Source organism: Calonectris borealis, chromosome 38 (assembly GCF_964195595.1).
Source record: "Calonectris borealis chromosome 38, bCalBor7.hap1.2, whole genome shotgun sequence".
NCBI lineage: Eukaryota > Metazoa > Chordata > Aves > Procellariiformes > Procellariidae > Calonectris > Calonectris borealis.
The window spans coordinates 516,694-544,657 of record NC_134349.1 but is presented as its reverse complement, the minus strand read 5'-3'; the positions used below and the strand labels follow the sequence as shown (position 1 = coordinate 544,657).

The 27,964-nt window shown below is 60.5% G+C and overlaps 1 protein-coding gene and 1 long non-coding RNA gene across 2 annotated transcripts in view; both read left to right on the top strand.

The window, feature by feature from the left end:
- Nucleotides 1-27,170, top strand: part of CHD8 (chromodomain helicase DNA binding protein 8) — a 45,154-nt gene extending 17,984 nt beyond the window's left edge. Inside the window, exons 10-38 of the mRNA XM_075135283.1 lie at nt 44-161; nt 249-332; nt 413-550; nt 634-755; nt 850-1,093; nt 1,202-1,378; nt 3,183-3,326; nt 3,420-3,675; nt 3,996-4,209; nt 4,295-4,490; nt 4,579-4,746; nt 6,254-6,433; nt 6,558-6,668; nt 6,755-6,966; nt 7,905-8,104; nt 8,197-8,353; nt 8,443-8,532; nt 10,086-10,189; nt 10,301-10,415; nt 11,990-12,065; nt 12,180-12,234; nt 14,836-15,040; nt 18,887-19,095; nt 22,439-22,924; nt 24,114-24,307; nt 25,077-25,285; nt 25,385-25,483; nt 25,933-26,064; nt 27,126-27,170. Coding sequence (XP_074991384.1) covers nt 44-161; nt 249-332; nt 413-550; nt 634-755; nt 850-1,093; nt 1,202-1,378; nt 3,183-3,326; nt 3,420-3,675; nt 3,996-4,209; nt 4,295-4,490; nt 4,579-4,746; nt 6,254-6,433; nt 6,558-6,668; nt 6,755-6,966; nt 7,905-8,104; nt 8,197-8,353; nt 8,443-8,532; nt 10,086-10,189; nt 10,301-10,415; nt 11,990-12,065; nt 12,180-12,234; nt 14,836-15,040; nt 18,887-19,095; nt 22,439-22,924; nt 24,114-24,307; nt 25,077-25,285; nt 25,385-25,397 — 4,477 coding nt within the window. The 3' untranslated portion in view covers nt 25,398-25,483; nt 25,933-26,064; nt 27,126-27,170. The remainder of the gene's footprint in view (nt 1-43; nt 162-248; nt 333-412; nt 551-633; nt 756-849; nt 1,094-1,201; nt 1,379-3,182; nt 3,327-3,419; nt 3,676-3,995; nt 4,210-4,294; nt 4,491-4,578; nt 4,747-6,253; nt 6,434-6,557; nt 6,669-6,754; nt 6,967-7,904; nt 8,105-8,196; nt 8,354-8,442; nt 8,533-10,085; nt 10,190-10,300; nt 10,416-11,989; nt 12,066-12,179; nt 12,235-14,835; nt 15,041-18,886; nt 19,096-22,438; nt 22,925-24,113; nt 24,308-25,076; nt 25,286-25,384; nt 25,484-25,932; nt 26,065-27,125) is intronic.
- LOC142074588 (uncharacterized) lies at nt 21,040-22,138 on the top strand. Its single transcript, XR_012670642.1, has 4 exons — nt 21,040-21,067; nt 21,315-21,666; nt 21,707-21,976; nt 22,018-22,138. It is a non-coding gene; the product is annotated as an uncharacterized LOC142074588 (long non-coding RNA).
- Nucleotides 27,171-27,964: the final 794 nt, after the last annotated feature.

Genomic DNA, 27,964 nt, shown 5'->3' with positions numbered 1-27,964 from the left:
GGCGGGGCTTCACGTGACCGTGACGCTTTGCTCCCGTTTCCAGTTCCTACCTCCACTGCGAGTGGGCCACCATCGACCAACTGGAGAAGGACAAGAGGATCCATCAGAAGTTGAAACGTTTCAAGACGAAGATGACTCAGATGCGACACTTTTTCCACGAGGTGCCGGTTTTGGGGCAGGGGGACGATTTCGGTGAGGTTCGAGGAGATCCCTCACCCCCGTTTCTCTTCCTTCATCTCCTTCAAAAGGATGAAGAACCTTTCAACCCCGACTACGTGGAGGTGGATCGTATCTTGGACGAGTCCCACAGCGTCGACAAGGACAACGGGGAGGTGAGGGCGGAAAGAGGAACCCCTTTCCCCAAAAAATGGTGTTTCACCTCACTGATGTCCCCTTTTTGACCCCACCCCAGCCGGTGGTCTACTACTTGGTGAAGTGGTGCTCCCTACCCTACGAAGACAGCACTTGGGAACTCAAGGAGGACGTAGACGAGGGAAAAATCGGAGAATTCAAACGCATCCAAGCCCGGCACCCGGAACTCAAGCGTTTGGTGAGCGTCCTGGTCTTCTCCCACCGCGTCCTCTTGATTTTGGTATCTCCTGTGTCATCTCCATCCCAACTTTCTTCTCCCAGCCCCGTCCACAAGCCGGTTCTTGGAAGAAGCTGGAGCTTTCTCACGAGTACAAGAACCACAACCAGCTTCGCGAATATCAACTGGAGGGGGTCAACTGGTTGCTCTTCAACTGGTACAACAGGCGAGTGGTGGAATGGGATGGAGATGGAGGACACACAGGGGACATTGCCACCGCTTCCAACCACCAACCGCCCACCTCCTTCTCCTCCCCGCAGGCAGAACTGCATCTTGGCCGATGAGATGGGTTTGGGCAAGACCATCCAATCCATCGCCTTTCTCCAAGAGGTCTACAACGTTGGTATCCGTGGTCCTTTCTTGGTCATCGCTCCTCTTTCCACCATCACCAACTGGGAACGGGAGTTCAATACTTGGACGGAGATGAACAGCATCGTCTACCACGGCAGTTTGGCTTCTCGTCAGATGATCCAACAGTACGAGATGTACTGCAAGGATTCGCGGGTAAGGTGGTTTTGGGTCTTCTTAGATCTCAGGATCTTCTCAAGAACCCCTTTTCCAAATTTTGAACATGAGGTTGGAGCCATCTCCCTACCTTCATCTTCATCCCAGGGTCGTCTCATCCCCGGAGCCTACAAGTTTGACGCGCTCATCACCACCTTCGAGATGATCCTCTCCGACTGTCCCGAGCTGCGGGAGATCGAGTGGAGGTGCGTCATCATCGACGAGGCCCACCGTTTGAAGAACCGCAACTGCAAGTTGCTCGACAGTCTCAAGCACATGGATCTGGTGAGAGACGGGATGGGCACGAACGTTTGGACCATCCTGTGCCCCAGGGGATGGTCCTGAAGGTGTGTGTGTGGGTCTTGGTTGCACCTGGAGATGTTTGGACCATCCTGTGTGCCAGGGGATGGTCCTGAAGGTGTGTGTGGGGGTCCTGGTTGCATCTGGAGATGTTTGGGCTCATCCTGTGTGCCAGGGGATGGTCCTGAAGGTGTGTGTGGGGGTCTTGGTTGCACCTGGAGATGTTTGGACCATCCTGTGTGCCAGGGGATGGTCCTGAAGGTGTGTGTGGGGGTCCTGGTTGCATCTGGAGATGTTTGGGCTCATCCTGTGTGCCAGGGGATGGTCCTGAAGGTGTGTGTGGGGGTCTTGGTTGCACCTGGAGATGTTTGGGCTCATCCTGTGCCCCAGGGGATGGTCCTGAAGGTGTGTGTGTGGGTCTTGGTTGCACCTGGAGATGTTTGGACCATCCTGTGTGCCAGGGGATGGTCCTGAAGGTGTGTGTGGGGGTCCTGGTTGCACCTGGAGATGTTTGGGCTCATCCTGTGTGCCAGGGGATGGTCCTGAAGGTGTGTGTGGGGGTCTTGGTTGCATCTGGAGATGTTTGGGCTCATCCTGTGTGCCAGGGGATGGTCCTGAAGGTGTGTGGGGGGGTCCTGGTTGCATCTGGAGATGTTTGGACCATCCTGTGCCCCAAGGGATGGTCCTGAAGGTGTGTGTGGGGTCTTGGTTGCACCTGGAGATGTTTGGGCTCATCCTGTGCCCCAAGGGATGGTCCTGAAGGTGTGTGTGGGGGTCCTGGTTGCATCTGGAGATGTTTGGGCTCATCCTGTGCGCCAGGGGATGGTCCTGAAGGTGTGTGTGGGGGTCTTGGTTCCATCTGGAGATGTTTGGACTCATCCTGTGCCCCGGGGGATGGTCCTGAAGGTGCGTGTGGGGGTCTTGGTTGCACCTGGAGATGTTTGGGCTCATCCTGTGCCCCAGGGGATGGTCCTGAAGGTGTGTGTGTGGGTCTTGGTTACACCTGGAGATGTTTGGACCATCCTGTGTGCCAGGGGATGGTCCTGAAGGTGTGTGTGGGGGTCCTGGTTGCATCTGGAGATGTTTGGGCTCATCCTGTGTGCCAGGGGATGGTCCTGAAGGTGCGTGTGGGGTCTTGGTTGCACCTGGAGATGTTTGGGCTCATCCTGTGCCCCAGGGGATGGTCCTGAAGGTGTGTGTGGGGGTGTTGGTTGCACCTGGAGATGTTTGGGCTCATCCTGTGTGCCAGGGGATGGTCCTGAAGGTGTGTGTGGGGGTCTTGGTTCCATCTGGAGATGTTTGGACTCATCCTGTGCCCCAGGGGATGGTCCTGAAGGTGCGTGTGGGGTCTTGGTTGCACCTGGAGATGTTTGGGCTCATCCTGTGCCCCAAGGGATGGTCCTGAAGGTGTGTGTGGGGGTCCTGGTTGCATCTGGAGATGTTTGGGCTCATCCTGTGTGCCAGGGGATGGTCCTGAAGGTGTGTGTGGGGGTCCTGGTTGCATCTGGAGATGTTTGGACCATCCTGTGCCCCAAGGGATGGTCCTGAAGGTGTGTGTGGGGGTCTTGGTTGCATCTGGAGATGTTTGGACTCATCCTGTGCGCCAGGGGATGGTCCTGAAGGTGTGTGGGGGGTCTTGGTTGCACCTGGAGATGTTTGGGCATGTCCCACACCCCGAGGGATGGTCCTGAAGGTGCGTGTGGGGTCTTGGTTGCACCTGGAGATGTTTGGGCATGTCCCATGCCTACCCCACCCCAAGCCCTAACGTTCTGCACCCCCTGGACATCAGGAACACAAAGTCCTCTTGACGGGCACCCCGCTCCAAAACACGGTGGAAGAGCTCTTCAGTCTCCTGCACTTCCTGGAGCCCTCCCAGTTTCCTTCTGAAGCAGAGTTCCTCAAGGATTTTGGGGACCTCAAGACAGAGGAGCAGGTGAGGACATCGAGAGGACCCCGGACCCCCTTCCCTGGCCACCTGGGTCCTGCCCGACCCGTGGTGACATCTCCCCGTTGGTCCTACCCGCAGGTGCAGAAGCTCCAGGCCATCCTCAAGCCCATGATGCTCCGTCGCTTGAAGGAGGACGTGGAGAAGAACCTGGCTCCCAAACAGGAGACCATCATTGAGGTGGAGTTGACCAACATTCAGAAGAAATACTACCGGGCCATCTTGGAGAAGAACTTCTCCTTCCTCTCCAAAGGCGCTGGTCATACCAACATGCCCAACCTGCTCAACACCATGATGGAGCTGCGCAAGTGCTGCAACCACCCCTACCTCATCAACGGTGAGGAACCAGGGGTGGGCAAGGGCGTGGCGGGGTGTCCCTCATCCTTCCACCACCAATGGACAACCTTTGAGGTCAACACCACCCCGGCCCTGCTTCTCCTGGCCTTGCTCCGGGGACTTGGTGGCCTCTTGGGGTTGGGGTTTCTCTTCCCCGACCTCTGTAGAGCCGCCTGGTGGGACTCAATGTCACGATGGAGGAGGTCCTCCAGCTCATCTGCTTGGGTTTTGGTGCCCCTCAAGCCTTGCTTTGGTGGGATGACTCCTGAGAAGGTCTCACACACCACCCCGCCCACCCTACTGATGATTCCGTCCCCACAGGCGCGGAGGAGAAGATCTTGGCCGAATTTCGGGAATCTTGCCACCACCACGTCCCCCACGACTTCCACCTCCAGGCCATGGTCCGCTCGGCCGGCAAGCTGGTGCTCATCGACAAACTGCTGCCCAAGCTGAAGGCCGGCGGCCACAAGGTGCTCATCTTCTCCCAGATGGTCCGATGCCTCGACATCTTGGAGGACTACCTCATCCAGAAGAGGTGAGAGGTGGAACGACGGGTGGTCCGACGGCGGGGAAGAGGATCCTCCATCTTCTCCTCCAACGTGGTTTTGATCATCTGGTAGGTACCTCTACGAGCGAATCGATGGAAGGGTCCGGGGCAACCTACGCCAAGCCGCCATCGATCGTTTCAGCAAGCCCGACTCCGATCGCTTCGTCTTCCTCCTCTGCACGCGGGCCGGTGGCTTGGGCATCAACCTCACCGCCGCCGACACCTGCATCATCTTCGATTCCGATTGGAACCCCCAAAACGACCTCCAGGTCACCACCGGCTCCACCCCATCGCTACGAGCTTGGCGTCACGTTGTCTTCAACGTAGCCTTGACTCCCATCATTTTTCTTCTTCCAGGCTCAAGCGCGGTGTCATCGGATTGGCCAGAGCAAGGCGGTGAAGGTCTATCGCCTCATCACGCGGAACTCCTACGAGAGGGAGATGTTCGACAAGGCCAGTCTCAAGTTGGGACTTGACAAGGCCGTGTTGCAGTCCATGAGCGGACGTGAAGGCAACATCGCGGGGGTAAGGGGGGCTTCTGAGGGTCATGGGGTGTGAAGACCACGAGGAATGGGGTCTTCCAAGGCAAACGGGGTTTGAAGACCCCAGGGATGGTGTCCTCCAAGAGAAATGGATTGTGAAGACCATGGGGATGGGGTCTTCCAAGGCAAACGGGGTTTGAAGACCATGGGGATGGTGTTCTCCAAGGGAAACGAGGTGTGAAGACCCCTGGGATGGGGTCCTTCAAGGGAAACGGGGAGCGAAGACCACAAGGATGGGGTTCTCCAAGGGAAAGGGGGTGTGAAGACCACGAGGAATGGGGTCTTCCAAGGGAAACGGGGTGTGAAGACCACGAGGAATGGGGTCTTCCAAGGCAAACGGGGTTTGAAGACCCCAGGGATGGTGTCCTCCAAGAGAAGTGGATTGTGAAGACCATGGGGATGGGGTCTTCCAAGGCAAACGGGGTTTGAAGACCTTGAGGAAGGGGTTCTCCAAGGGAAACGAGGTGTGAAGACCCCTGGGATGGGGTCCTTCAAGGGAAATGGGGAGCGAAGACCACAAGGATGGGGTTCTCCAAGGGAAAGGGGGTGTGAAGACCACGAGGAATGGGGTCTTGCAAGGGAAACGGGGTGTGAAGACCCCAGGGATGGTGTCCTCCAAGAGAAATGGATTGTGAAGACCATGGGGATGGGGTCTTCCAAGGCAAACGGGGTTTGAAGACCTCAGGGATGGGATCTTCCAAGGGAAACGGGGTGTGAAGGCTCCAGGGATGAGGTTCTCCAAGAGAACCCCATTGTGAAGACCATGGGGATGGGGTCCTTCAAGGGAAACGGGGTGTGAAGACCACAAGCACGGGGTTCTCCAAGGGAAACAGGGTGTGAAGACGTTGAGGAAGGGGTTCTCCAAGAGAAATGGATTGTGAAGACCATGGGGATGGGATCTTCCAAGGAAAACGGGGTTTGAAGACCCCAGGGATGGTGTTCTCCAAGAGAAATGGATTGTGAAGACCATGGGGATGGGGTCTTCCAAGGCAAACGGGGTGCGAAGACCCCAGGGAGGGGTCCTTCAAGGGAAACGGGGTGTGAAGACCTTGAGGAAGGGGTTCTCCAAGGAAAACGAGGTGTGAAGACCATGGGGATGGGGTTCTCCAAGGAAAACGAGGTGTGAAGACCATGGGGATGGGGTTCTCCACGGAAAACGGGGTTTGAAGACCCCAGGGATGGGGTCTTTCAAGGGAAACGGGGTGTGAAGACCACAAGGATGGGGTTCTCCAAGGGAAACGGGGTGTAAAGACCATGGGGATGGGGTCTTCCAAGGGAAACGGGGTGTGAAGACCACAAGGATGGGGTTCTCCGAGGGAAACGGGGTGTGAAGGCTCCAGGGATGAGGTTCTCCAAGAGAACCCCATTGCGAAGACCCTAATCTTGAAGGACGTGGGGCTTGGGGGTGGTTTGGGGTGGGACCTGAAGCCCCACGGGGTTGGCTGCCTACCTCACCCCGCGCTCACCCTTCTTCTCCACCCTCCCGGCAGATCCAACAGTTCTCCAAAAAGGAGATCGAGGACCTGCTGCGCAAGGGGGCCTACGCGGCCATCATGGAAGAGGACGACGAAGGTTCCAAGTTCTGCGAGGAGGACATAGACCAGATCCTGCTGCGTCGCACCACCACCATCACCATCGAGAGCGAGGGGAAGGGTTCCACCTTCGCCAAGGTATCTCCACGTGCTCTTCCCACCGTTGAGGGGGAGGACATCTCCCACCTCGGAGATGTCCGTGAAGACATCTCCCACCTCGGAGATGTCCGTGAACATCTCCCAACTTCTCACCCAACTTCAGGCGAGCTTCGTGGCCTCTGAAAACCGCACCGACATCGCCTTGGATGACCCCAACTTCTGGCAGAAGTGGGCCAAGAAAGCCGACCTGGACCTAGACCTGTTGAACAGCAAGGTTGGAGAGGACAACCGTGGGGCTGGGGTGGTGGTGGGGCTGATGTTGGGCAGCGCCCGATCGATCTTCTCCATCCCGGTGTCCAGAACAACCTGGTGATCGACACGCCGCGGGTGCGCAAGCAGACGCGACACTTCAGCACCCTTCGAGACGATGACCTGGTGGAGTTCTCGGACCTGGAGAGCGAGGATGAGGAGAGACCGCGGTCCCGTCGCCACGACCGGCACCACCACGCCTTGCACCACGCCTACGGCCGCACCGACTGCTTCCGCGTGGAGAAGCATCTCCTGGTCTACGGGTGAGGATGGGTTTGGGGTCCGGCTCTGCTCTGGTGGCAACCACAAGGAGGTTCTCGGTGGGGAGAGCAGACTAGGTCCAGCTCTAGGTGTGTTCTGGTGGCAACCATAAGCAGAAGCTTAGAGGAGAGCAGACAAGCTCCAGTTCTTCTCTGGTGGCAACCATGAGGAGATGCTTGGAGGAGAAAGCAAACCAGGTCCAACTCTGGTGGCAACCATGAGCAGAAGCTCGGTGGAGAAAGCAAACCAGGTCCAGCTCTTCTGTGGTGGCAACCACAAGGAGGTTCTTGGTGGGGAGAGCAGACTAGGTCCAGCTCTAGGTGTGTTCTGGTGGCAACCATAAGCAGAAGCTTAGAGGAGAGCAGACAAGCTCCAGTTCTTCTCTGGTGGCAACCATGAGGAGATGCTTGGAGGAGAAAGCAAACCAGGTCCAACTCTGGTGGCAACCATGAGGAGATGCTTGGAGGAGAAAGCAAACCAGGTCCAGCTCTTCTCTGGTGGCAACCACGAGGAGGTTCTTGGTGGAGACAGCAGACTAGGTCCAGCTCTAGGTGTGCTCTGGTGGCAACCATGAGCAGATGGTTGGTGGAGAGAGTGGTCCTGCTGTGGTGACGACCACGAGGAGATACTTGGGTGGGAGAGCAGACCAAGTCCAGTTCCAGCTCTGCTATGGTTAAAACCACAAGCAGATGCTTGGTGGAGGGCAGACCAAGTCCAGCTCCGCTGTGGTGGCCACCACGAGGAGATGTTTAGTGGAGAAAGCAGACCCAGTCCAGTTCCACCTCTTCTCTGGTGGCAACCATGAACCAGATGGTTAGGGAAAAGAGCAGACCAGCTCCATCTCTTCTCTGGTGGCAACCACGAGGAGATGGATGCTGGGAGATGGGGAAACTCCAGCCAAGGACCTCCTCGGCCACTGACTCCCGTCCTCCACCACCAGCTGGGGCCGATGGCGGGAGATCCTCTCCCACGCGCGGTTCAAGCGACGTCTTTCGGAGCGAGACGTGGAGACCATCTGCCGGGCCATCTTGGTCTACTGTCTCCTGCACTACCGAGGAGATGAGAACATCAAAGGCTTCATCTGGGACCTCATCAGCCCCACCGAGAACGGCAAGGCCAAGGAGCTCCAAAACCATTCGGGTGAGGGTCTACAAGAGCTTTAGGGACAACCGGGGACCTCTTGAGGTCCCACCTTGACGTTTTTTTCTCCTTGTTCCATCTCTTTTCTCCAGGTCTTTCCATCCCGGTTCCTCGAGGTCGTAAAGGCAAGAAGGTCAAATCCCAAAGCACCTTTGATGTCCACAAAGCCGAGTGGATCCGCAAGTACAACCCCGACACCCTCTTCCAAGACGAGAGCTACAAGAAGCACCTCAAACACCAATGCAACAAGTGAGTTGAGGTCTCCTTGGAGGTCCTCTTTGTCCCCCGACTCCCCGTGGTTTATTTTTGGTTGACCATCTCATCCCACCGCCTCCCAGGGTTCTGCTGAGGGTCCGGATGCTCTACTACCTGCGGCAGGAGGTGATCGGGGATCAGGCGGAGAAGGTGTTGGCGGGGGCGGTGGCCAGGTGAGTCCGCCAGGACCTTTCTTGAGGTGCTCCAGATCCTCCTTGAGGTGCTCCAGCCCCTCTTGGGAGTGGTTTGAGGTGCTCCAGGGTCTCTTTGGGGTGCTCCAGCCCCACTTGGGGGTGGTTTGGGGTGCTCCAGCCTCTCTTGGGGGTGGTTTGGGGTGCTCCAGGGTCTCTTTGGGGTGCTCCAGCCTCTCTTGGGGGTGGTTTGGGGTGCTCCAGGGTCTCTTTGGGGTGCTCCAGCCCCTCTTGGGGGTAGTTTGGGGTGCTCCAGGGTCTCTTTGGGGTGCTCCAGCCCCTCTTGGGGGTGGTTTGAGGTGCTCCAGACCCTCCTTGGGGTGCTCCAGCCCCTCTTGGGGGTGGTTTGAGGTGCTCCAGGGTCTCTTTGGGGTGCTCCAGCCTCTCTTGGGGGTGGTTTGCGGTGCTCCAGACCCTCCTTGGGGTGCTCCAGACTCTTTCTGGGGTGGTTTGGGGTGCTCCAGACCCTCCTTGGGGTGCTCCAGACTCTTTCTGGGGTGGTTTGGGGTGCTCCAGACCCTCCTTGGGGTGTCCTGGGGTGTCCCAGCTCCTCTTTGGGTGCTCCAGCCCCATTATGAGGTGGTTTGAGGTGCTCCAGGGTCTCTTTGGGGTGCTCCAGCCTCTCTTGGGGGTGGTTTGGGGTGCTCCAGACCCTCCTTGGGGTGCTCCAGCCCCTCTTGGGGGTGGTTTGAGGTGCTCCAGGGTCTCTTTGGGGTGCTCCAGCCTCTCTTAGGGGTGGTTTGAGGTGCTCCAGACCCTCTTTGGGGTGCTCCAGCCCCTCTTTAGGGTGTCTTGGGGTCCCCCAGCCCCACTTTGGGGTGCTCCAGCCCCACTTTGAGGTGGTTTTGAGGTGCTGCAGACCCTCCTTTGGGTGCTCCAGCTCCTCTCTGGGGTATCCGGGATGTCCCAGCCCATCTTGGGGTGCTCCAGCCCCACTTTGAGGTCATTTGAGGTGCTCCAGCCCCACTATGAGGTGGTTTGAGGTGCTCCAAGGTCTCTTTGGGGTGCTCCAGACCCTTTCTGGGGTGGTTTGAGGTGCTCCAGACCCTCTTTGGGGTGCTCCAGCCCCTCTTGGGGTGGTTTGGGGTGCTCCAGTCCCTCTCTGGGGTGTCTTGGGGGTCCCAGCCCTACTTTGGGGTGCTCCAGCCCCACTTTGAGGTCATTTGAGGTGCTCCAGCCCCACTTTGGGGTCCTCCAGCCCCACTCCGGGGTGGCTTGGGGGGGTCCCCGCCCCGCTTTGGCACGCTCCAGCGTCATTTTGGGGTGCTCCAGTCCCACTTCGGGGTGCCCCAGTCCCCCCCTGCCCCACTCTGGCCCCCCCCAGCCCCACTTTGGGGTACCCCAAGATCCCCCCAGCCCATCTCCCAGTCCCCCCAGCCCCATTCCAGGCCCCCCTAACCCCCCCCTAGCCCCACTCTGGGTTGCCCCAGCCCCTCTTCGGGGTGGTTTCGGATGCCCCAGCCCCACTTTGGGGTACCCCGACCCCCCCAAACCCCCCCGAACCCCCCATTTCCCCCCCGCCCCCCCCCCAACAGCGAGATCGACATCTGGTTCCCGCTGGTGGAGCAACTGGAGGTACCGACGGCGTGGTGGGACGCCGAAGCCGACAAATCCCTCCTCATCGGGGTCTTCAAACACGGTACGTTGCTGGGAGGAACCAGTTTTGGGGTGAAAAACGGCAGAATTGGGGTCGTGACGGTGCGTACCCCCTTTTTTTTTTGGGGGGGGGGGGGGACGGCGGTGGCAACAGGCTACGAGAAGTACAACACCATGCGCGCCGACCCCGCTCTCTGCTTCTTGGAGAAAGCCGGCCGCCCCGACGAGAAGGCTATCGCTGCCGAGCAGCGCTTGGACGTCGGGGAAGGGTGAGTTTGGGGGGACCCCCCTGCAAATTTGGGGTGCCCCAGACCCTCTTTGGGGTGCTCCAGCCCTTCTTCAGGGGGCTTTGGGGTGCCCCAGTCCCTCTTTGGGGGGTTTTGGGGTGCCCCAGCCCCTCCTTGGGGTGTTCTGGGGTGCTCCAGCCCCTCTCTGCAGGGCTTTGGGGTGCCCCAGCCCCTCTTCGGGGGGTTTTGGGGTGCCCCAGCCCCTCTTTGGGGTGCTCCAGCCCATCTTAGGGGGGCTTTGGGGTGCCCCAGCCCCTCCTTGGGATGTCCTGGGCTCCTCCAGCCCCTCTCTGCAGGGCTTTGGGGTGCCCCAGCCCCTCTTTGGGGTGTTCTGACCCCTCTATGGGGGGCTTTGGGGTGCCCCAGCCCTTCTTTGGGGTGCTCCAGCCCTTCTTTGGGGTGCTCCAGCCCCTCTTTGGGGTGCCCCAGCCCCTCTTCGGGGGGTTTTGGGGTGCCCCAGCCCCTCTTTGGGGTGCTCCAGCCCCTCTCTGCAGGGCTTTGGGGTGCTCCAGCCCCTCTTTGGGGTATCCTGGGGTGCCCCAGCCCTTCTTTGGGGTGCTCTAGCCCCTCTTCGGGGGGTTTTGGGGTGCCCCAGCCCCTCTTTGGGGTGCTCCAGCCCCTCTCTGCAGGGCTTTGGGGTGCTCTAGCCCCTCTTCGGGGGGTTTTGGGGTGCCCCAGCCCCTCTTTGGGGTGCTCCAGCCCATCTTAGGGGGGCTTTGGGGTGCCCCAGCCCCTCCTTGGGATGTCCTGGGCTCCTCCAGCCCCTCTCTGCGGGGCTTTGGGGTGCCCCAGCCCCTCTTTGGGGTGTTCTGGGGTGCTCCAGCCCCTCTTTTGGGGGTTTTGGGGTGCCTCAGCCCCTCTTTGGGGTGCCCCAGCCCCTCTTCAGGGGGTTTTGGGGTGCCCCAGCCCCTCTTTGGGGTGCTCCAGCCCCTCTCTGCAGGGCTTTGGGGTGCTCCAGCCCCTCTTTGGGGTGTCCTCGCCCCCACTATGGGGGGCTTTGGGGTGCCCCAGCCCCTCTTTGGGGTGCTCCAGCCCATCTCAGGGGGGCTTTGGGGTGCTCCAGCCCCTCTTTAGGGGGGTTTTGGGGTGTCCCAGCCCCTCTTTGGGGTGCTCCAGCCCCTCTTTGGGGTGTCCTGACCCCTCCCTGGGGAGCTTTGGGGTGCCCCCATCCCCCCTACCCCTTCTTTGGGGTACCCCCAGCCCCCCCCAGCCCCACTTCGGGGTACCCCTGTTCCCCGCTATCCCTCTTTGGGGTACCCCTGCCTTCCCCCCCAGCCTCTTTTCGGTTTCCCCCCCAGCCCCACATCCCCCCCACCCCCTTTTAGGGACACCCCCACCCCCCCCCTCCACTTTCGGGGACCCCTAATTTTGGGGGTGCCGATGACGACCACGCCATGCTAATACCGACCGGCTGCAGGCTGGGATGAGTTCAAGCTCTTCGAGGGCTGAGGCACCCCCGGGGGTTTTGGGGGTGTCCTTGGGGGTTATTTTGGGGGTATCGGGGGGGGGGGGATCTTTATTTTTGGGGGACCCCCCCCCCTCCTCTTTCCCACCAGCGTGGATTTCGATAAGGACTGCGAGGACCCCGAATACAAACCCCTCCCGGGGACGGCCAAGGAGGTGGACGAGGAGGTGAGGACACACACGACCCCCCCCCCAAATCTGTACCTCACCCCCCCCCCCCGTATCTGCACCCCCAAAATTTGGGGGGTTGGGGGTGACTTTCATGCCCCCCCCCCCCCCCAGACTGACCCCCTGATGCTGCTGGACGAGGAGATCTCGGTGGTGGACGGGGACGAAGGTAAGGGGGGGTGACCCCCCGCCAACGTATATCCCCTATGGAGACCCCCAGTCCTATAGGAGGCTTGTGTCCTATATCCCTATAGGCTGTCTCTGCCCCTATAGAATGGCCCTATATAGGTTGTGGGAGCCTATAGGGCCGTCCCTGAGCCTTCTCTACCTATAGGCCCTATAGGATGGCTGTGCCCTACGTCCCTGTGGGACCCCGAGGAGATCCATAGGACCCCCGGGAGGCACATGGGACCCCGAGGAGATCCATAGGACCCCCGGGAGGCACATGGGACCCCGAGGAGATCCATAGGACCCCCGGGGGATCCATAGGGCCACCCCTGACCCTATAGGGATCTCCATCTCTATAGGATGATTCTGTTCTACATCCTTGTGGGACCCCAAGGAGATCCATAGGACCCCAAGGAGAGCTATAGGACCCCAAAGAGGCCCATGGCACCCCAGGGAGATCCATAGGACCCCAGGGAGACACAGGGACCCCAAGGAGATCCATAGGACCCCGAGAAGGTACATAGGACCCCAGGGAGATCTATAGGATCCCAAGGAGGCCCATGGGATCCCAAGAAAGCACATGGGACCCCAAGGAGATCCATAGGACCCCAGGGAGATCCATAGAACCCCAGGGAGATCCATAGGACCCAAGAAAGCACATGGGTCCCCAAGAAGATCCATGGGACTCCAAGGAGATCCATAGAACCCCAGGGAGACACAGGGACCCTAAGAAGATCCATAGGACCCCAAGGAGACCTATAGGACCCCAAGGAGGCCCATGGGACCCCAAGAAGATCCATAGGACCCCAGGGAGATCCATGGGACCCCAAGGAGATCCGTAGGACCCCAAGGAGACCCATAAGACCCCAAGGAGATCCATAGGACCCCAGGGAGATCCATGGGACCCCAAGAAGATCTATAAGACTCCAGGGAGATCCATAGGACCCCCAGGAGGCCCATGGGACCCCAAGAAGATCCATAGGACCCCAGGGAGATCCATGGGACCCCAAGAAGATCTATAAGACTCCAGGGAGATCCATAGGACCCCCAGGAGGCCCATGGGACCCCAAGGAGACCCATGGGACCCCAAGGAGATCCATAGGACCCCCAGGAGGCCCATGGGACCCCAGGGAGATCCATAGGACCCCCAGGACGCCCATGGGACCCCAAGGAGATCCATAAGACCCCAGGGAGACACATGGGACCCCGAGAAGGTCCATGGGACCCCAAGGAGATCCATAGGACCCCAGGGAGATCCATAGGACCCCAAGGAGGCCCATGGGACCCCAAGGAGATCCATAGGACCCCAAGGAGATCCGTAGGACCCCAGGGAGACCTATAGCACCCCAAGGAGGCCCATGGGACCCCAGGGAGATCCGTAGGACCCCAAGGAGGCCCATGGGACCCCAGGGAGACACATGGGACCCCGAGAATGTCCATGGGACCCCAAGGAGATCCATAGGACCCCAGGGAGATCCATAGGACCCCAAGGAGGCCCATGGGACCCCAAGGAGATCCATAAGACCCCAGGGAGATCCATAGGACCCCGAGGAGGCCCATGGGACCCCAGGGAGACACATGGGACCCCAAGGAGGCCCATGGGACCCCAAGGAGATCCACAGGACCCCAGGGAGACCTATAGCACCCCAAGGAGGCCCATGGGACCCCAAGGAGATCCGTAGGACCCCAGGGAGACCTATAGCACCCCAAGGAAGCCCATGGGACCCCAGGGAGATCCACAGGACCCCAGGGAGATCCGTAGGACCCCAAGGAGGCCCATGGGACCCCAGGGAGATCCGTAAGACCCCAAGGAGATCCATAGGACCCCAGGGAGACCTATAGCACCCCAAGGAGGCCCATGGGACCCCAAGGAGATCCGTAGGACCCCAGGGAGACCTATAGCACCCCAAGGAGGCCCATGGGACCCCAAGGAGATCCATAGGACCCTGAGAAGGTACATGGGACCCCAAGGAGATCCATAGGACCCCCAGGAGGCCCATGGGACCCCAGGGAGATCCATAGGACCCCAAGGAGATCCATAGGACCCCCAGGAGATCCATAGGACCCCAAGGAGGCCCATGGGACCCCAGGGAGATCCATAGGACCCCGAGGAGGCCCATGGGACCCCAGGGAGACACATGGGACCCCAAGGAGGCCCATGGGACCCCAGGGAGATCCATAGGACCCCCAGGAGGCCCATGGGACCCCAAGGAGATCCATAGGACCCCAAGGACATCCATAGGACCCCAGGGAGATCCATAGGACCCCAAGGAGACCCATGGGACCCCAGGGAGATCCATAGGACCCCAAGGACATCCATAGGACCCCAGGGAGATCCATAGGACCCCAAGGAGGCCCATGGGACCCCAAGGAGATCCATAGGACCCCCAGGAGGCCCATGGGACCCCAAGGAGATCCATAGGATCCCAAGGAGATCCATAGGACCCCAGGGAGACCTATAGCACCCCAAGGAGGCCCATGGGACCCCAAGGAGATCCATAAGACCCCAAGGAGACCCATGGGACCCCAAAGAGCCCCACAAGACCCCCCCAGGCTCCCCCCCCCCCCCGACCATTTTTCCTGCTTCCCCCCCCCCCTCCAGGCCAACCCCCCCAACCGGGCCAACCCTTCTGGCCCCCCGGTTCGGTGCTGACGGCCCGGTTACGCCGGCTGATCACCGCCTGCCAACGTTCCTACCAACGGGAGCAGCTCCGGGTGGAGGCGGCCGAGCGGGGGGACCGACGCCGCCGGCGCTGCGAGGCCGCCTGCAAGCTGAAGGAGATGGCCAGGAGGGAGAAACAACAGAGGTGGGGAGGGGTTTGGGGGGGGCTGGGTGTCATCCAGGGGCGTTTTGGGGTGCTGGGAGCTCGTGCAGGGGGGTTTTGGGGTGCTGGGAGCTGGTTCAGGGGAGTTTTGGGGTGCTGGGAGCTCATGCAGGGGAGTTTTGGGGTGGTGGGAGCCAAATAAGGGGCATTTTGGGGTGCTGGGAGCTCATGCAGGCGAGTTTTGGGGTGCTGGGAGCTCATGCAGGGTGGTTTTGGGGTGCTGGGAGCCAATTATGGGGCATTTTGGGGTGCTGGGAGCTTGTACAGGTGAGTTTTGGGGTGCTGGGAGCTTGTACAGGGGAGTTTTGGGGTGCTGGGAGCTCATGCAGGTGAGTTTTGGGGTGCTGGGAGCCCATTTAGGGGCATTTTGGGGTGCTGGGAGCTGGTTCAGGTAAGTTTTGGGGTGCTGGGAGCCCATTAAGGGGCATTTTGGGGTGCTGGGAGCTGGTTCAGGGGAGTTTTGGGGTGCTGGGAGCCAATTAAGGGGCATTTGGGGGCGCTGGGAGCTCATGCAGGTGAGTTTTGGGGTGCTGGGAGCCCATTAAGGGGCATTTTGGGGTGCTGGGAGCTGGTTCAGGGGAATTTTGGGGTGCTGGGAGCTCATGCAGGGGAGTTTTGGGGTGCTGGGAGCCCATTAAGGGGCATTTTGGGGTGCTGGGAGCTCGTGCAGGGGGGTTTTGGGGTGGTGGGAGCCCATTTAGGGGCATTTTGGGGTGCTGGGAGCTCATGCAGGGGAGTTTTGGGGTGCTGGGAGCTGGTTCAGATGAGTTTAGGGGTGCTGGGAGCCCCTTTAGGGGCGTTTTGGGGTGCTGGGAGCTCGTGCAGGGGAGTTTTGGGGTGCTGGGAGCTTGTACAGGGAAGTTTTGGGGTGCTGGGAGCTCATGCAGGGGAGTTTTGGGGTGCTGGGAGCCCATTAAGGGGGGTTTTGGGGTGCTGGGAGCTCGTGCAGGGGAGTTTTGGGGTGGTGGGAGCCCGTTTAGGGGCATTTTGGGGTGCTGGGAGCTCGTGCAGGGGGGTTTTGAGGTGCTGGGAGCTGGTTCAGATGAGTTTTGGGGTGCTGGGAGCCCCTTTAGGGGCGTTTTGGGGTGCTGGGAGCTCATGCAGGTGAGTTTTGGGGTGCTGGGAGCCTATTTAGGGGCATTTTGGGGTGCTGGGAGCTTGTGCAGGGGAGTTTTGGGGTGCTGGGAGCTCATGCAGGTGAGTTTTGGGGTGCTGGGAGCCCATTAAGGGGCATTTTGGGGTGCTGGGAGCTGGTTCAGGTGAGTTTTGGGGTGGTGGGAGCCCATTAAGGGGCATTTTGGGGTGCTGGGAGCTCATGCAGGTGAGTTTTGGGGTGCTGGGAGCCCATTTAGGGGCATTTTGGGGTGCTGGGAGCTCATGCAGGGGCATTTTGGGGTGCTGGGAGCTGGTTCAGGTGGGTTTTGGGGTGGTGGGAGCCCATTTAGGGGCATTTTGGGGTGCTGGGAGCTGGTTCAGGTGGGTTTTGGGGTGCTGGGAGCCAATTTAGGGGCATTTTGGGGTGCTGGGAGCTCATGCAGGTGAGTTTTGGGGTGCTGGGAGCCCATTAAGGGGCATTTTGGGGTGCTGGGAGCTTGTGCAGGGGCATTTTGGGGTGCTGGGAGCTCATGCTGGCGAGTTTTGGGGTGCTGGGAGCTGGTTCAGATGAGTTTTGGGGTGCTGGGAGCCCATTAAGGGGAGTTTTGGGGTGCTGGGAGCTCATGCAGGTGAGTTTTGGGGTGCTGGGAGCCAATTTAGGGGCATTTTGGGGTGCTGGGAGCTGGTTCAGGTGAGTTTTGGGGTGCTGGGAGCCTATTTAGGGGCATTTTGGGGTGCTGGGAGCTCGTGCAGGTGAGTTTTGGGGTGCTGGGAGCCTATTTAGGGGCATTTTGGGGTGCTGGGAGCTTGTGCAGGGGCATTGTGCAGGGGCATTTTGGGGTGCTGGGAGCTCATGCAGGCGAGTTTTGGGGTGCTGGGAGCCCACTTAGGGGCATTTTGGGGTGCTGGGAGCTCATGCAGGGGGGTTTTGGGGTGCTGGGAGCTTGTACAGGGGAGTTTTGGGGTGCAGGGACCCCATCCCTTAATTCTTGGGGTGCAGAGACCCCATCCCTGGATTTTTGGGGTGCAGGGACCCCATAACCGGTGGTTTTGGGGGTGCAGGAACCCCATCGCTGGTTCTTTGGGCTCCAAAACCTTGGGATTCAGGGACCTCATCCCTGAGATTTTGGGATTCCGGGACCTCACCTTTGGATTTTTGGGGTACAGGAACCTGACCCTTGGATTTTTGGGGTGCAGGGACCCCATCCTTGGATTTTTGGGGTGCAGGGACCCCATAACCGGTGGTTTTGGGGGTGCAGGAACCCCATCGCTGGTTCTTTGGGCTCCAAAACCTTGGGATTCAGGGACCTCATCCCTGGGATTTTGGGATTCCGGGACCTCACCTTTGGATTTTTGGGGTGCAGGAACCTCACCCTTGGATTTTTGGGGTGCAGGGACCCCATCCCTGGATTTTTGGGGTGCAGGGACCCCATAACCGGTGGGTTTGGGGGTGCAGGAACCCCATCGCTGGTTCTTTGGGCTCCAAAACCTTGGGATTCAGGGACCTCATCCCTGAGATTTTGGGATTCCGGGACCTCACCTTTGGATTTTTGGGGTGCAGGAATATCACCCTTGGATTTTTGGGGTGCAGGGACCCCATCCTTGGATTTTTGGGGTGCAGGGACCCCATAACCAGTAGTTTTGGGGGTGCAGGAACCCCATCGCTGGTTCTTTGGGCTCCAAAACCTTGGGATTCAGGGACCTCATCCCTGAGATTTTGGGATTCCGGGACCTGACCCTTGGATTTTTGGGGTGCAGGGACCCCATCCCTGGATTTTTGGGGTGCAGGGACCCCATAACTGGTGGTTTTGGGGGTGCAGGAACCCCATCGCTGGTTCTTTGGGCTCCAAAACCTTGGGATTCAGGGACCTCATCCCTGGGATTTTGGGATTCCAGGACCTCACCTTTGGATTTTTGGGGTGCAGGAACCTCACCCTTGGATTTTTGGGGTGCAGGGACCCCATCCTTGGATTTTTGGGGTGCAGGGACCCCATAACCGGTGGTTTTGGGGGTGCAGGGACCCCATCGCTGGTTCTTTGGGCTCCAAAACCTTGGGATTCAGGGACCTCATCCCTGAGATTTTGGGATTCCGGGACCTCACCCTTGGATTTTTGGGGTGCAGGGACCCCATCCTTGGATTTTTGGGGTGCAGGGACCCCATAACCGGTGGTTTTTGGGGTGCAGGAACCCCATCGCTGGTTCTTTGGGCTCCAAAACCTTGGGATTCAGGGACCTCATCCCTGGGATTTTGGGATTCCGGGACCTCACCTTTGGATTTTTGGGGTGCAGGACCCTCACCCTTGGATTTTTGGGGTGCAGGGACCCCATAACCGGTGGTTTTTGGGGTGCAGGAACCCCATCGCTGGTTCTTTGGGCTCCAAAACCTTGGGATTCAGGGACCTCATCCCTGAGATTTTGGGATTCCGGGACCTCACCTTTGGATTTTTGGGGTGCAGGAACCTCACCCTTGGATTTTTGGGGTGCAGGGACCCCATCCCTTAATTTTTGGGGTTCAGGGACCCCATAACCGGTGGTTTTGGGGGTGCAGGAACCCCATCGCTGGTTCTTTGGGCTCCAAAACCTTGGGATTCAGGGACCTCATCCCTGAGATTTTGGGGATTCTGGGACCTCACCTTTGGATTTTTGGGGTGCAGGACCCTCACCCTTGGATTTTTGGGGTGCACCCAAGAGACCTTTCTTTGATGGGGGGGGTTTTTTTTTTTGGGGGTGCAGGTGGACCCGTCGGGAACAAGCGGATTTTTACCGGGTGGCTTCCAGTTTCGGAGTGGAATTTGATCCCGAGGGAGGTCGTTTCCGTTGGGGGCGATTCCGGACCTTGGCCAGGTTGGAGAAGAAGACGGACGAGAACCTCACCAAGTTCTTCCATGGTTTCGTCGCCATGTGCCGGCAGGTTTGCCGTCTGCCGCCCGCCCCCGGAGACGGTACGGGGGGGACGGGACACCCCGATATTGGGTGGGGGGGACACCCCGATATTGGGGGGGGGGGGAGCTGTCGATGGAATTGAGGATCTTCTCAAGTGGTTGGAGACATCTCCGTGGAGATACGGAGCTGCTTTTGGGGTTGAGGGCATCTCCAGGGGGTTGAGGGCATCTCCAAGGGGTTGAGGGCATCTCCAGGGGGTTGAGGGCATCTCCATAGGGTTTGGGACATCCCCATGGAGATATGGAGCTCCCTTTGGGGTTGGGGACATCTCCATGGGGTTGAGGGCATCTCCAGGGGGTTGAGGGCATCTCCAGGGGGTTGAGGGCATCTCCAAGGGGTTGAGGGCATCTCCAGGGGGTTGAGGGCATCTCCATAGGGTTTGGGACATCCCCATGGAGATATGGAGCTCCCTTTGGGGTTGAGGGCATCTCTGTGGGGTTGAGGGCATCTCCAAGGGGTTGAGGGTGTCTCCATGGGGTTGGGGACGTCCTTGTGGAGATACGGAGCTGCTTTTGGGGTTGAGGGCATCTCCAGGGGGTTGAGGGCATCTCCAGGGGGTTGAGGGCATCTCCAAGGGGTTGAGGGCATCTCCAGGGGGTTGAGGGCATCTCCATAGGGTTTGGGACATCCCCATGGAGATATGGAGCTCCCTTTGGGGTTGGGGACATCTCCATGGGGTTGAGGGCATCTCCAAGGGGTTGAGGGTGTCTCCATGGGGTTGGGGACATCCCTGTGGAGATACGGAGCTGCTTTTGGGGTTGAGGGCATCTCCAGGGGGTTGAGGGCATCTCCAAGGGGTTGAGGGCATCTCCAGGGGGTTGAGGGCATCTCCAAGGGGTTGAGGGCATCTCCAGGGGTTTGAGGGCATCTCCAAGGGGTTGAGGGTGTCTCCATGGGGTTGGGGACATCCTTGTGGAGATACGGAGCTGCTTTTGGGGTTGAGGGCATCTCCAGGGGGTTGAGGGCATCTCCAAGGGGTTGAGGGCATCTCCATAGGGTTTGGGACATCCCCATGGAGATACGGAGCTCCCTTTGGGGTTGAGGGCATCTCTATGGGGTTGAGGGCATCTCCAAGGGGTTGAGGGCATCTCCAGGGGGTTGAGGGCATCTCCATAGGGTTTGGGACATCCCAATGGAGATGTGGAGCTCCCATTGGGGTTGGGGACATCTCCAGGGTGTTGAGGGCATCTCCAAGGGGTTGAGGGTGTCTCCGTGGGGTTGGGGACATCCCTGTGGAGAAACGGAACTGCTTTTGGGGTTGAGGGCATCTCCAGGGGGTTGAGGGCATCTCCAAGGGGTTGAGGGCATCTCCAGGGGGTTGAGGGCATCTCCAAGGGGTTGAGGGCATCTCCAGGGGGTTGAGGGCATCTCCAAGGGGTTGAGGGCATCTCCAGGGGTTTGAGGGCATCTCCAACGGATTGAGGGCGTCTCCATGGGGTTGGGGACATCCCTGTGGAGATACGGAGCTGCTTTTGGGGTTGAGGGCATCTCCAGGGGGTTGAGGGCATCTCCAAGGGGTTGAGGGCATCTCCAGGGGGTTGAGGGCATTTCCAAGGGGTTGAGGGTGTCTCTATGAGGTTTGGGACATCACCATGGAGATATGGAGCTTCTTTTGGGGTTGAGGACATCTCCATAGGGTTTGGGGACATCCCCTTGGAGATATGGAACTCCTTTTGGGGTTGGGGACATCTCCATGGGCTTGGGGACATCTCTATGCAGATACGGAGCTCACTATGGGGTTGAGGACATCTCCATGGGGTTTGAAGATCCCTATAACACTGTTAGGCTCAATGGGGTCAACGTCACCCACGGGTGACCACACCAACGGCGGTGTTGACCAACCCCAAGGGTGACATTGACCAATCCCAGGGTGACGTTGACCAACCCAGTGGTGTTGACCAACCCAAGGGTGACGTTGACCACCACAAGGTGACGTTGACAACCCCAAGGGTGACGTTGACCACCCCAAGGGTGACGTTGACCAACCCAAGGGTGACACTGACCACCACAAGGTGACGTTGACCACTCCAATGGTGACATTGACCACCCGAGGGTGGCATTGACCACCCCAAGGTGACATTCACCACCCCAAGGGTGATGTTGATGAACCCAAGGGTGACGTTGAGGAACCCAAGGGTGCTGTTGACCAACGCAAGGTTACGTTGACCAACCCAAAGGTGGCATTGACCACCCCAAGGGTGACCTTGACCACCCCAAGGTTACGTTGACCACCCCAAGGCTACGTTGACCACCCCAAGGGTGACGTTGACCACCCCAAGGTGACGTTGACCACCCCAAGGGTGATATTGATGAACCCAAGGGTGACTTTGAGGAACCCAAGGGTGCTGTTGTCCAACGCAAGGTTACGTTGACCACCCCAATGGTGACGTTGACCACCCCAATGGTGACGTTGACCACCCCAAGGTTGACGATGACCACCTCAAGGTTGACGTTGACCACCCCAAGGTGACGTTGACCACCCCAATGGTGACGTTGACCACTCCAAGGGTGACATTGATGAACCCAAGGGTGACGTTGAGGAACCCAAGGGTGCTGTTGACCAACGCAAGGTTACGTTGACCACCCCAATGGTGATGTTGACCACCCAAGGGTGGCATTGACCACCCCAAGGTTGACCTTGACCACCCCAAGGTTGACCTTGACCACCCCAAGGTTACGTTGACCACCCCAAGGCTGACGTTGACCACCCCAAGGGTGACGTTGACCACCTCAAGGTTGACGTTGAGCACCCCAAGGTTACGTTGACCACCCCAAGGTTGACCTTGACCACCCCAAGGTTACGTTGACCACCCCAAGGGTGATATTGATGAACCCAAGGGTGACATTGAGGAACCCAAGGGTGCTGTTGACCAACGCAAGGTTACGTTGACCAACCCAAAGGTGGCATTGACCACCCCAAGGGTGACCTTGACCACCCCAAGGTTGACCTTGACCACCCCAAGGCTGACATTGCCCACCCCAAGGTTGACGTTGACCACCCCAAGGTTACGTTGACCACCCCAAGGGTGACGTTGCCCACCCCAAGGTTGACGTTGCCCACCCCAAGGTTGACGTTGCCCACCCCAAGGCTACGTTGACCACCCCAAGGCTACGTTGACCACCCCAAGGCTGACCTTGACCACCCCAAGGTTACGTTGACCACCCCAAGGCTACGTTGACCACCCCAAGGCTGACCTTGACCACCCCAAGGTTGACGTTGACCACCCCAAGGTTACGTTGCCCACCCCAAGGCTGACGTTGCCCACCCCAAGGTTGACATTGCCCACCCCAAGGTTGACGTTGCCCACCCCAAGGCCCTCAACCCACCACCTTCTTCTCCAGAACCTCCGGATCCTTCCATCCCCGTTTCACCCGTCTCGGCCGTTCGAGCTTCACGAGGTCTTCGCCGCTTGTCCCTCCTCCGTCTTCTCCGCGAACAGGTCCTCCGGCACCCCCTCCTCCCCACCCGCCTGGCCCTGTGTCCCCCACCCGGTCCGGACCTTCCCCCTTGGTGGCAACGAGGTCACCACGATGGAGAACTTCTCCGTGGTGCCGCCCGGCACGGTTTGGCTCACCCCGAAACCTCCATCTTGGGGGACCCCGACTTCTCCTTCGCGGCGGCGCGGTGGCGTTATCTCCGGGCTCAAGCTGAAGTTGGGGGGACCCCCCCCCCACCTCCGCCGCCTCCTCCGCCGCCCCCCCAAAATATCCCGGCTCGTCCCACCCCACCGCCGCCGCCCACCGAGGACGAGGACTCGGAGTTGGAGAAGTTGTCGGCGTCCGTCTCCGAGTCGTCTTCTTGCGAGGAGGAGAGCGATGAGGAGAGGGGTGAGGTGGGGGGGGGGCGGGGGACACCCCCAAAATCCTGGTGGGACACCCCCCCACCCCCCAAAATCCTAGTGGGACCTCCCGAATCCTGGTGGGACCCCCAAAATCCTTGTAGGACCTTCTCATCCTGGTGGGACCCCCAAAATCCTTGTAGGAACCCCCCCCAAATCCTGGTGGGACCCCCAAAATCCTGGTGGGACCTTCTCATCCTGGTGGGACCCCCCCTAAATCCTGGTGGGACCCCCAAAATCCTTGTAGGAACCCCCCCAAATCCTGGTGGGACCCCCAAAATCCTGGTAGGAACCCCCCCAAATCCTGGTGGGACCCCCAAAATCCTGGTAGGACCTTCTCATCCTGGTGGGACCCCCCCCAAATCCTGGTGGGACCCCCAAAATCCTTGTAGGAACCCCCTCAAATCCTGGTGGGACCCCCAAAATCCTGGTAGGACCTTCTAGTCCTGGTGGGAACCCCGACAAATCCTGGTGGGACCCCCAAAATCCTGGTAGGACCTTCTCATCCTGGTGGGACCCCCCCCAAATCCTGGTGGGACCCCCGTAATCGTGGTGGGACCCCCAAAATCCTTGTAGGAACCCCCCCAAATGCTGGTGGGACCCCCAAAATCCTGGTAGGACCTTCTCATCCTGGTGGGACCCCCCCCAAATCCTGGTGGGACCCCCATAATCGTGGTGGGACCCCCAAAATCCTTGTAGGACCTTCTCATCCTGGTGGGACCCCCAAAATCCTTGTAGGAACCCCCCCAAATCCTGGTGGGACCCCCAAAATCGTTGTAGGAACCCCCCCCAAATCCTGGTGGGACCCCCAAAATCCTGGTAGGACCTTCTCATCCTGGTGGGACCCCCCCCAAATCCTGGTGGGACCCCCAAAATCCTTTCAGGACCCCCCCAAATCCTTTCAAGCCCCCCCCAAAATCCTGGTGGGACCCCCAAAATCCTTGTAGGACCCCCCCAAAATCCTGATGGGACCCCAAAACCCTTGTAGGACCCCCCAAAACCCTTATAGGGACCCCCCATCTTCTTGGGGACCCCCCCCCTTTTGGGGACCCCCCACCCTTTTGGGGACCCCCCAACTTTGTCGCCCCCCCCCCCGGGGGTCCTTCCTCCACCGGGGGGGGGTCCCCAAAACCCCCCTCCAGCCCCCCAAAACCCCCCCTTTCCCCCCCCCCCCCCAGGGGCGGAGCCGACCTGCGGGGCGGAGGAGGAAGAAGAGGAGGAGGAAGAGGAAGAGGAGGAGGAAGAGGAAGAGGAAGAGGAGGAGGAGGAAGAGTCGCCCCCCCCCGCCGGTTTGGGGGGGTCCCCAGGGCCCCCCCCGGGCCCCCTCCCGGGGCCCCCCCCGGCCCCCCCCCACCTCCACGAGTGGCCCAAGGTGAGCCCCAAACCTCGGGGGGGGGGGGGGGGGGCACCTTAGAGACCCCCCCATAATTTGGGGGGATCCCTGAGGAGTCCAGGACCCCCCCTAAAATTTCGAGGGGGGTCCCCCAAACCTCTCCGCACCCCCAAAATTTCTGTGCCCCCCCCAAATTTGTGTGGGCCCCCCCCAATTAGGTGCCCCCCCAAATCTACATGCCCATCCCAAGCAGCACTTGGGGGGGGGGGCACCCCCTTAGAGACCCCCCCATAATTTGGGGGGATCCCTGAGGATTCCGAGACCCCCCCAAAATTTCGAGGGGGGTCCCCCAAACCTCTCCGCAGCCCCAAAATTTCTGTGTCCCCCCCAGATTTGTGTGGGCCCCCCCCAATTAGGTGCCCCCCCAAATCTACATGCCCATCCCAAGCAGGACTTGGGGTAGGGGGGGCACCCCCTTAGAGACCCCCCAATATTTCAGGGGGACCCCTGAGGAGTCCAGGACCCCCCCCAAAATTTCGAGGGGGGTCCCTCAAACCTCTCCGCACCCCCAAAATTTCTGTGCCCCCCCCCAAATTTGTGTGGGCCCCCCCAAATCTACCTGCCCATCCCAAGCAGCACTTGGGGGGGGGGGGCACCCCCTTAGAGACCCCCCCGTAATTTGGGGGAACCGCTGAGGACTCCAGGACCCCCCCCTAAATTTCAAGGGGGGTCCCCCAAACCTCTCCGCACCCCCCAAATTTCTCCGGACCCCCCCAAAATCTTTCAAACCCCCCCCCCAAAACAACAGGACCGAGCCCTCATCCGCCGGCTGGACCTGGTGTGCCAAGCGGTGCTGTCGGGCGAGTGGCCGTCGGAAAATTTCGGGGGGTCCCCGGGGGGGTACCCCGAAATCTCCCCCGCACCCCCGCACCCCCCTCAACCCCCCCCGGCCGCCGACCCCCCCCCTTACACCCGCCTGCGCCACGAGGAGAAAGAGTCACGGTCCAGATCAAAGACGTAAGTTGGTTTTGGGGTCCCCCTTTTGTCTTTTTGGGGGGTCCCTGAGGTTTGCGGGGGGTCCCGCTGATTTGGGGTCCCCCCCCCCCCCAACTTTAGGAGGAGGGGTTGAAGTTGACTTTCCAGAAGCATCGGCTGGTCCCCAACGGGGCGATTCGGGAGCCCCCCCATAAGAAGAACAGTAAGAAACTGGTGGAGGTGAGTTGGTTTTGGGGTGCAGGGGGGGGCCCCCCTCTTTTTTTTTAGGGGCCCCCCCTTTTTTGGGGGGTGCCAGGACTCCTCCCCCCCAAGGATTCGGGGGGTTTAGGGGAGCCTGGGACCCCCCTAGGTACCCCCGCTGAGAATTTGGGGTGCCCTATGCTGAGTTTTGGGGTGCCCCCCCTCCTTTTCGGGGTGCCCCCCTCCTTTTTGGGGTGCCCCCCTTCCATTTTGGGGTGCCCCCCTCCATTTTGGGGGCCCCCCCTCCTTTTTGGGGTGCCCCCTCGGTTTTGGGGTACCCCCCCCTTTGTTTTGGTGCCAAATGGGGTTAGGGGTGCAGGGGACCCCCCCCCTTGGGATTTAGGGCACTCTACCCCCCCCCAAATTGTGGGGTCCCCCCCACTTTTGGGGTCCCCCCCCCGTAATTTGGGGTGCTCCCCCCCCCGAAGCTGGAGCTGCGCTGCCTGGAGGGGCTACGGGACCCGGGGGGGGACCCCGAAAACCGACTCCCCCCCCCCGGCCGTCAGAGCGGGGAGACCCAGCTGCACCCCGACTTCGCCGTGGACCCCCGCTTCCTGCCGGTGAGCCCCCCAAAACCCCCCCCGCACCCCAAAATCCCCCCCTGCACCCCCAAAACCCCCCTGCACCCCAAAATCCCCCCTGCACCCCCAAAACACCCCCTGCACCCCAAATTCCCCCCTGCACCCCCAAAATCCGTCCCTGCACCCCAAAATCCCTCCCTGCACCCCCAAAATCCCCCTGCACCCCAAAATCCCTCCCCGCACCCCAAAATCCCTCCCTGCACCCCAAAACACCCCCTTGCACCCCCAAAATCCCCCCGCACCCCAAATCCCCAAACCCGGCCCCCCCCAAGCCCCCCCACAGCCCCCCCAACCCCCCCCTGCACCCAAAACTCCCCCAAACCCCTCCCCCGGCCCCCCAAATCTCCCTCCAGCCCCCCCACCCCCCTGCACCCCAAAACTCCCCCAAATCCCCCCCAAAACAGCCCCCCAACCCCCCTGCACCCCAAAACCCCCCAAATTCCCCCCCACCCCCCCCTGCACCCCAAAACCCCCCAAACCCCTTCCCCAGCCCCCCCCAAAGCCCCCCCCAGCCCCCCCAACCCCCCTGCACCCCAAAACCCCCCAAATCCCCCCCCAACACCCCTCCAGCCCCCCAAAACAGCCTCCCCAGACCCCCCTGCACCCCAAAACCCCCCCCGCACCCCAAAAACCCCCCCAAATCCCCCCCTGCACCCCAAAAACCCCCCCCGCACCCCAAAACCCCCCCAAATCTCCCCCCTGCACCCTAAAACCCCCCCAGCCCCCCAAACCCCCCTCTACATCCCCCCCAACACCCCTCCAGCCCCCCAAAATCCCCCCAGCCCCCCCCAAACAGCCTCCCCAGACCCCCCTGCACCCCAAAACCCCCCCCTGCACCCCAAAACCCCCCCCGCACCCCAAAAACCCCCCCAAATCCCCCCCCGCACCCTAAAACCCCCCCACCCCTCCAGCCCCCCAAAATCCCCCCAGCCCCCCCAAAACAGCCCCCCAACCCCCCCCTGCACCCCCAACCCCCCCTGCACCCCAAAACCCCCCCCTGCACCCAAAACCCCCTGACCCCCCCTCTCCCCCCCCCCCAGTTCATGGAGCCCCGCCGGGAGCAGCACAAGTGGCACCGCAAGAAGGTACCGGGGGGGGGGGGGGGGGCACCCCAAAACCACCCCGGGGCACCCCAAAAACCCCGGGGGGGGGCGGTTACGACCCCCCTCCCAAATTCGGGGGGGCCCTGGGCTCCCCCCCGATGGGTTTTGGGGTTCCCTCGGGCCTCCCCCCTCGTGATTTGGGGCCTCCCCCAAAATTTGGGGGGGCTCCCCTTTATTTTGGGGGGGCCCCCCTTTAATTTGGGGGGGGTCCCCCGGTTTTGGGGTGCCCTGACCCCCCCCAAACTTAGGGTGTGTCCCCCCCCTCAGGTTTTGGGGTCCCTCTCCCTTAATTTGGGCTCCTCTCCCCCCCCCCCCCCAAAATTTGGGGTGTCCCCCCCTCTAATTTGGGGCGTCCCCGATATTTTGGGGTCCCCTGCCCCTCCCCCTTGGGTTTTGGGGCGCCCCCCCTGAATTCGGGGTCCCCTCCCCCCCTTTAATTAGGGCCCTGCCTTAATTAGGGACCCCCCCCTAATTTGGGGTCCCCCCCATCTTCCGGGGTCCCCCCCTGGGATTTGGGGTCCCCCCCCCATAATTCGGGCTCCCCTACCCCCCCACATCCCCTCCCCCCCCCAATTTCAGCTCCCTCCCCCACCCCCCCTTCATTAGGGCCCCCCCCTTAATTAGGGTCCCCTCCTTAATTAGGGACCCCCCTTAATTAGGGACACCCCCCCCTAATTTGGGGTCCCCCCCCCCATCTTTCCCGGGTCCCCCCCTGGCATTTGGGGGCCCCCCCCCAATTTGGGCTCCCCTCCCCCCCCCCCATTAGGGCCCCCCCC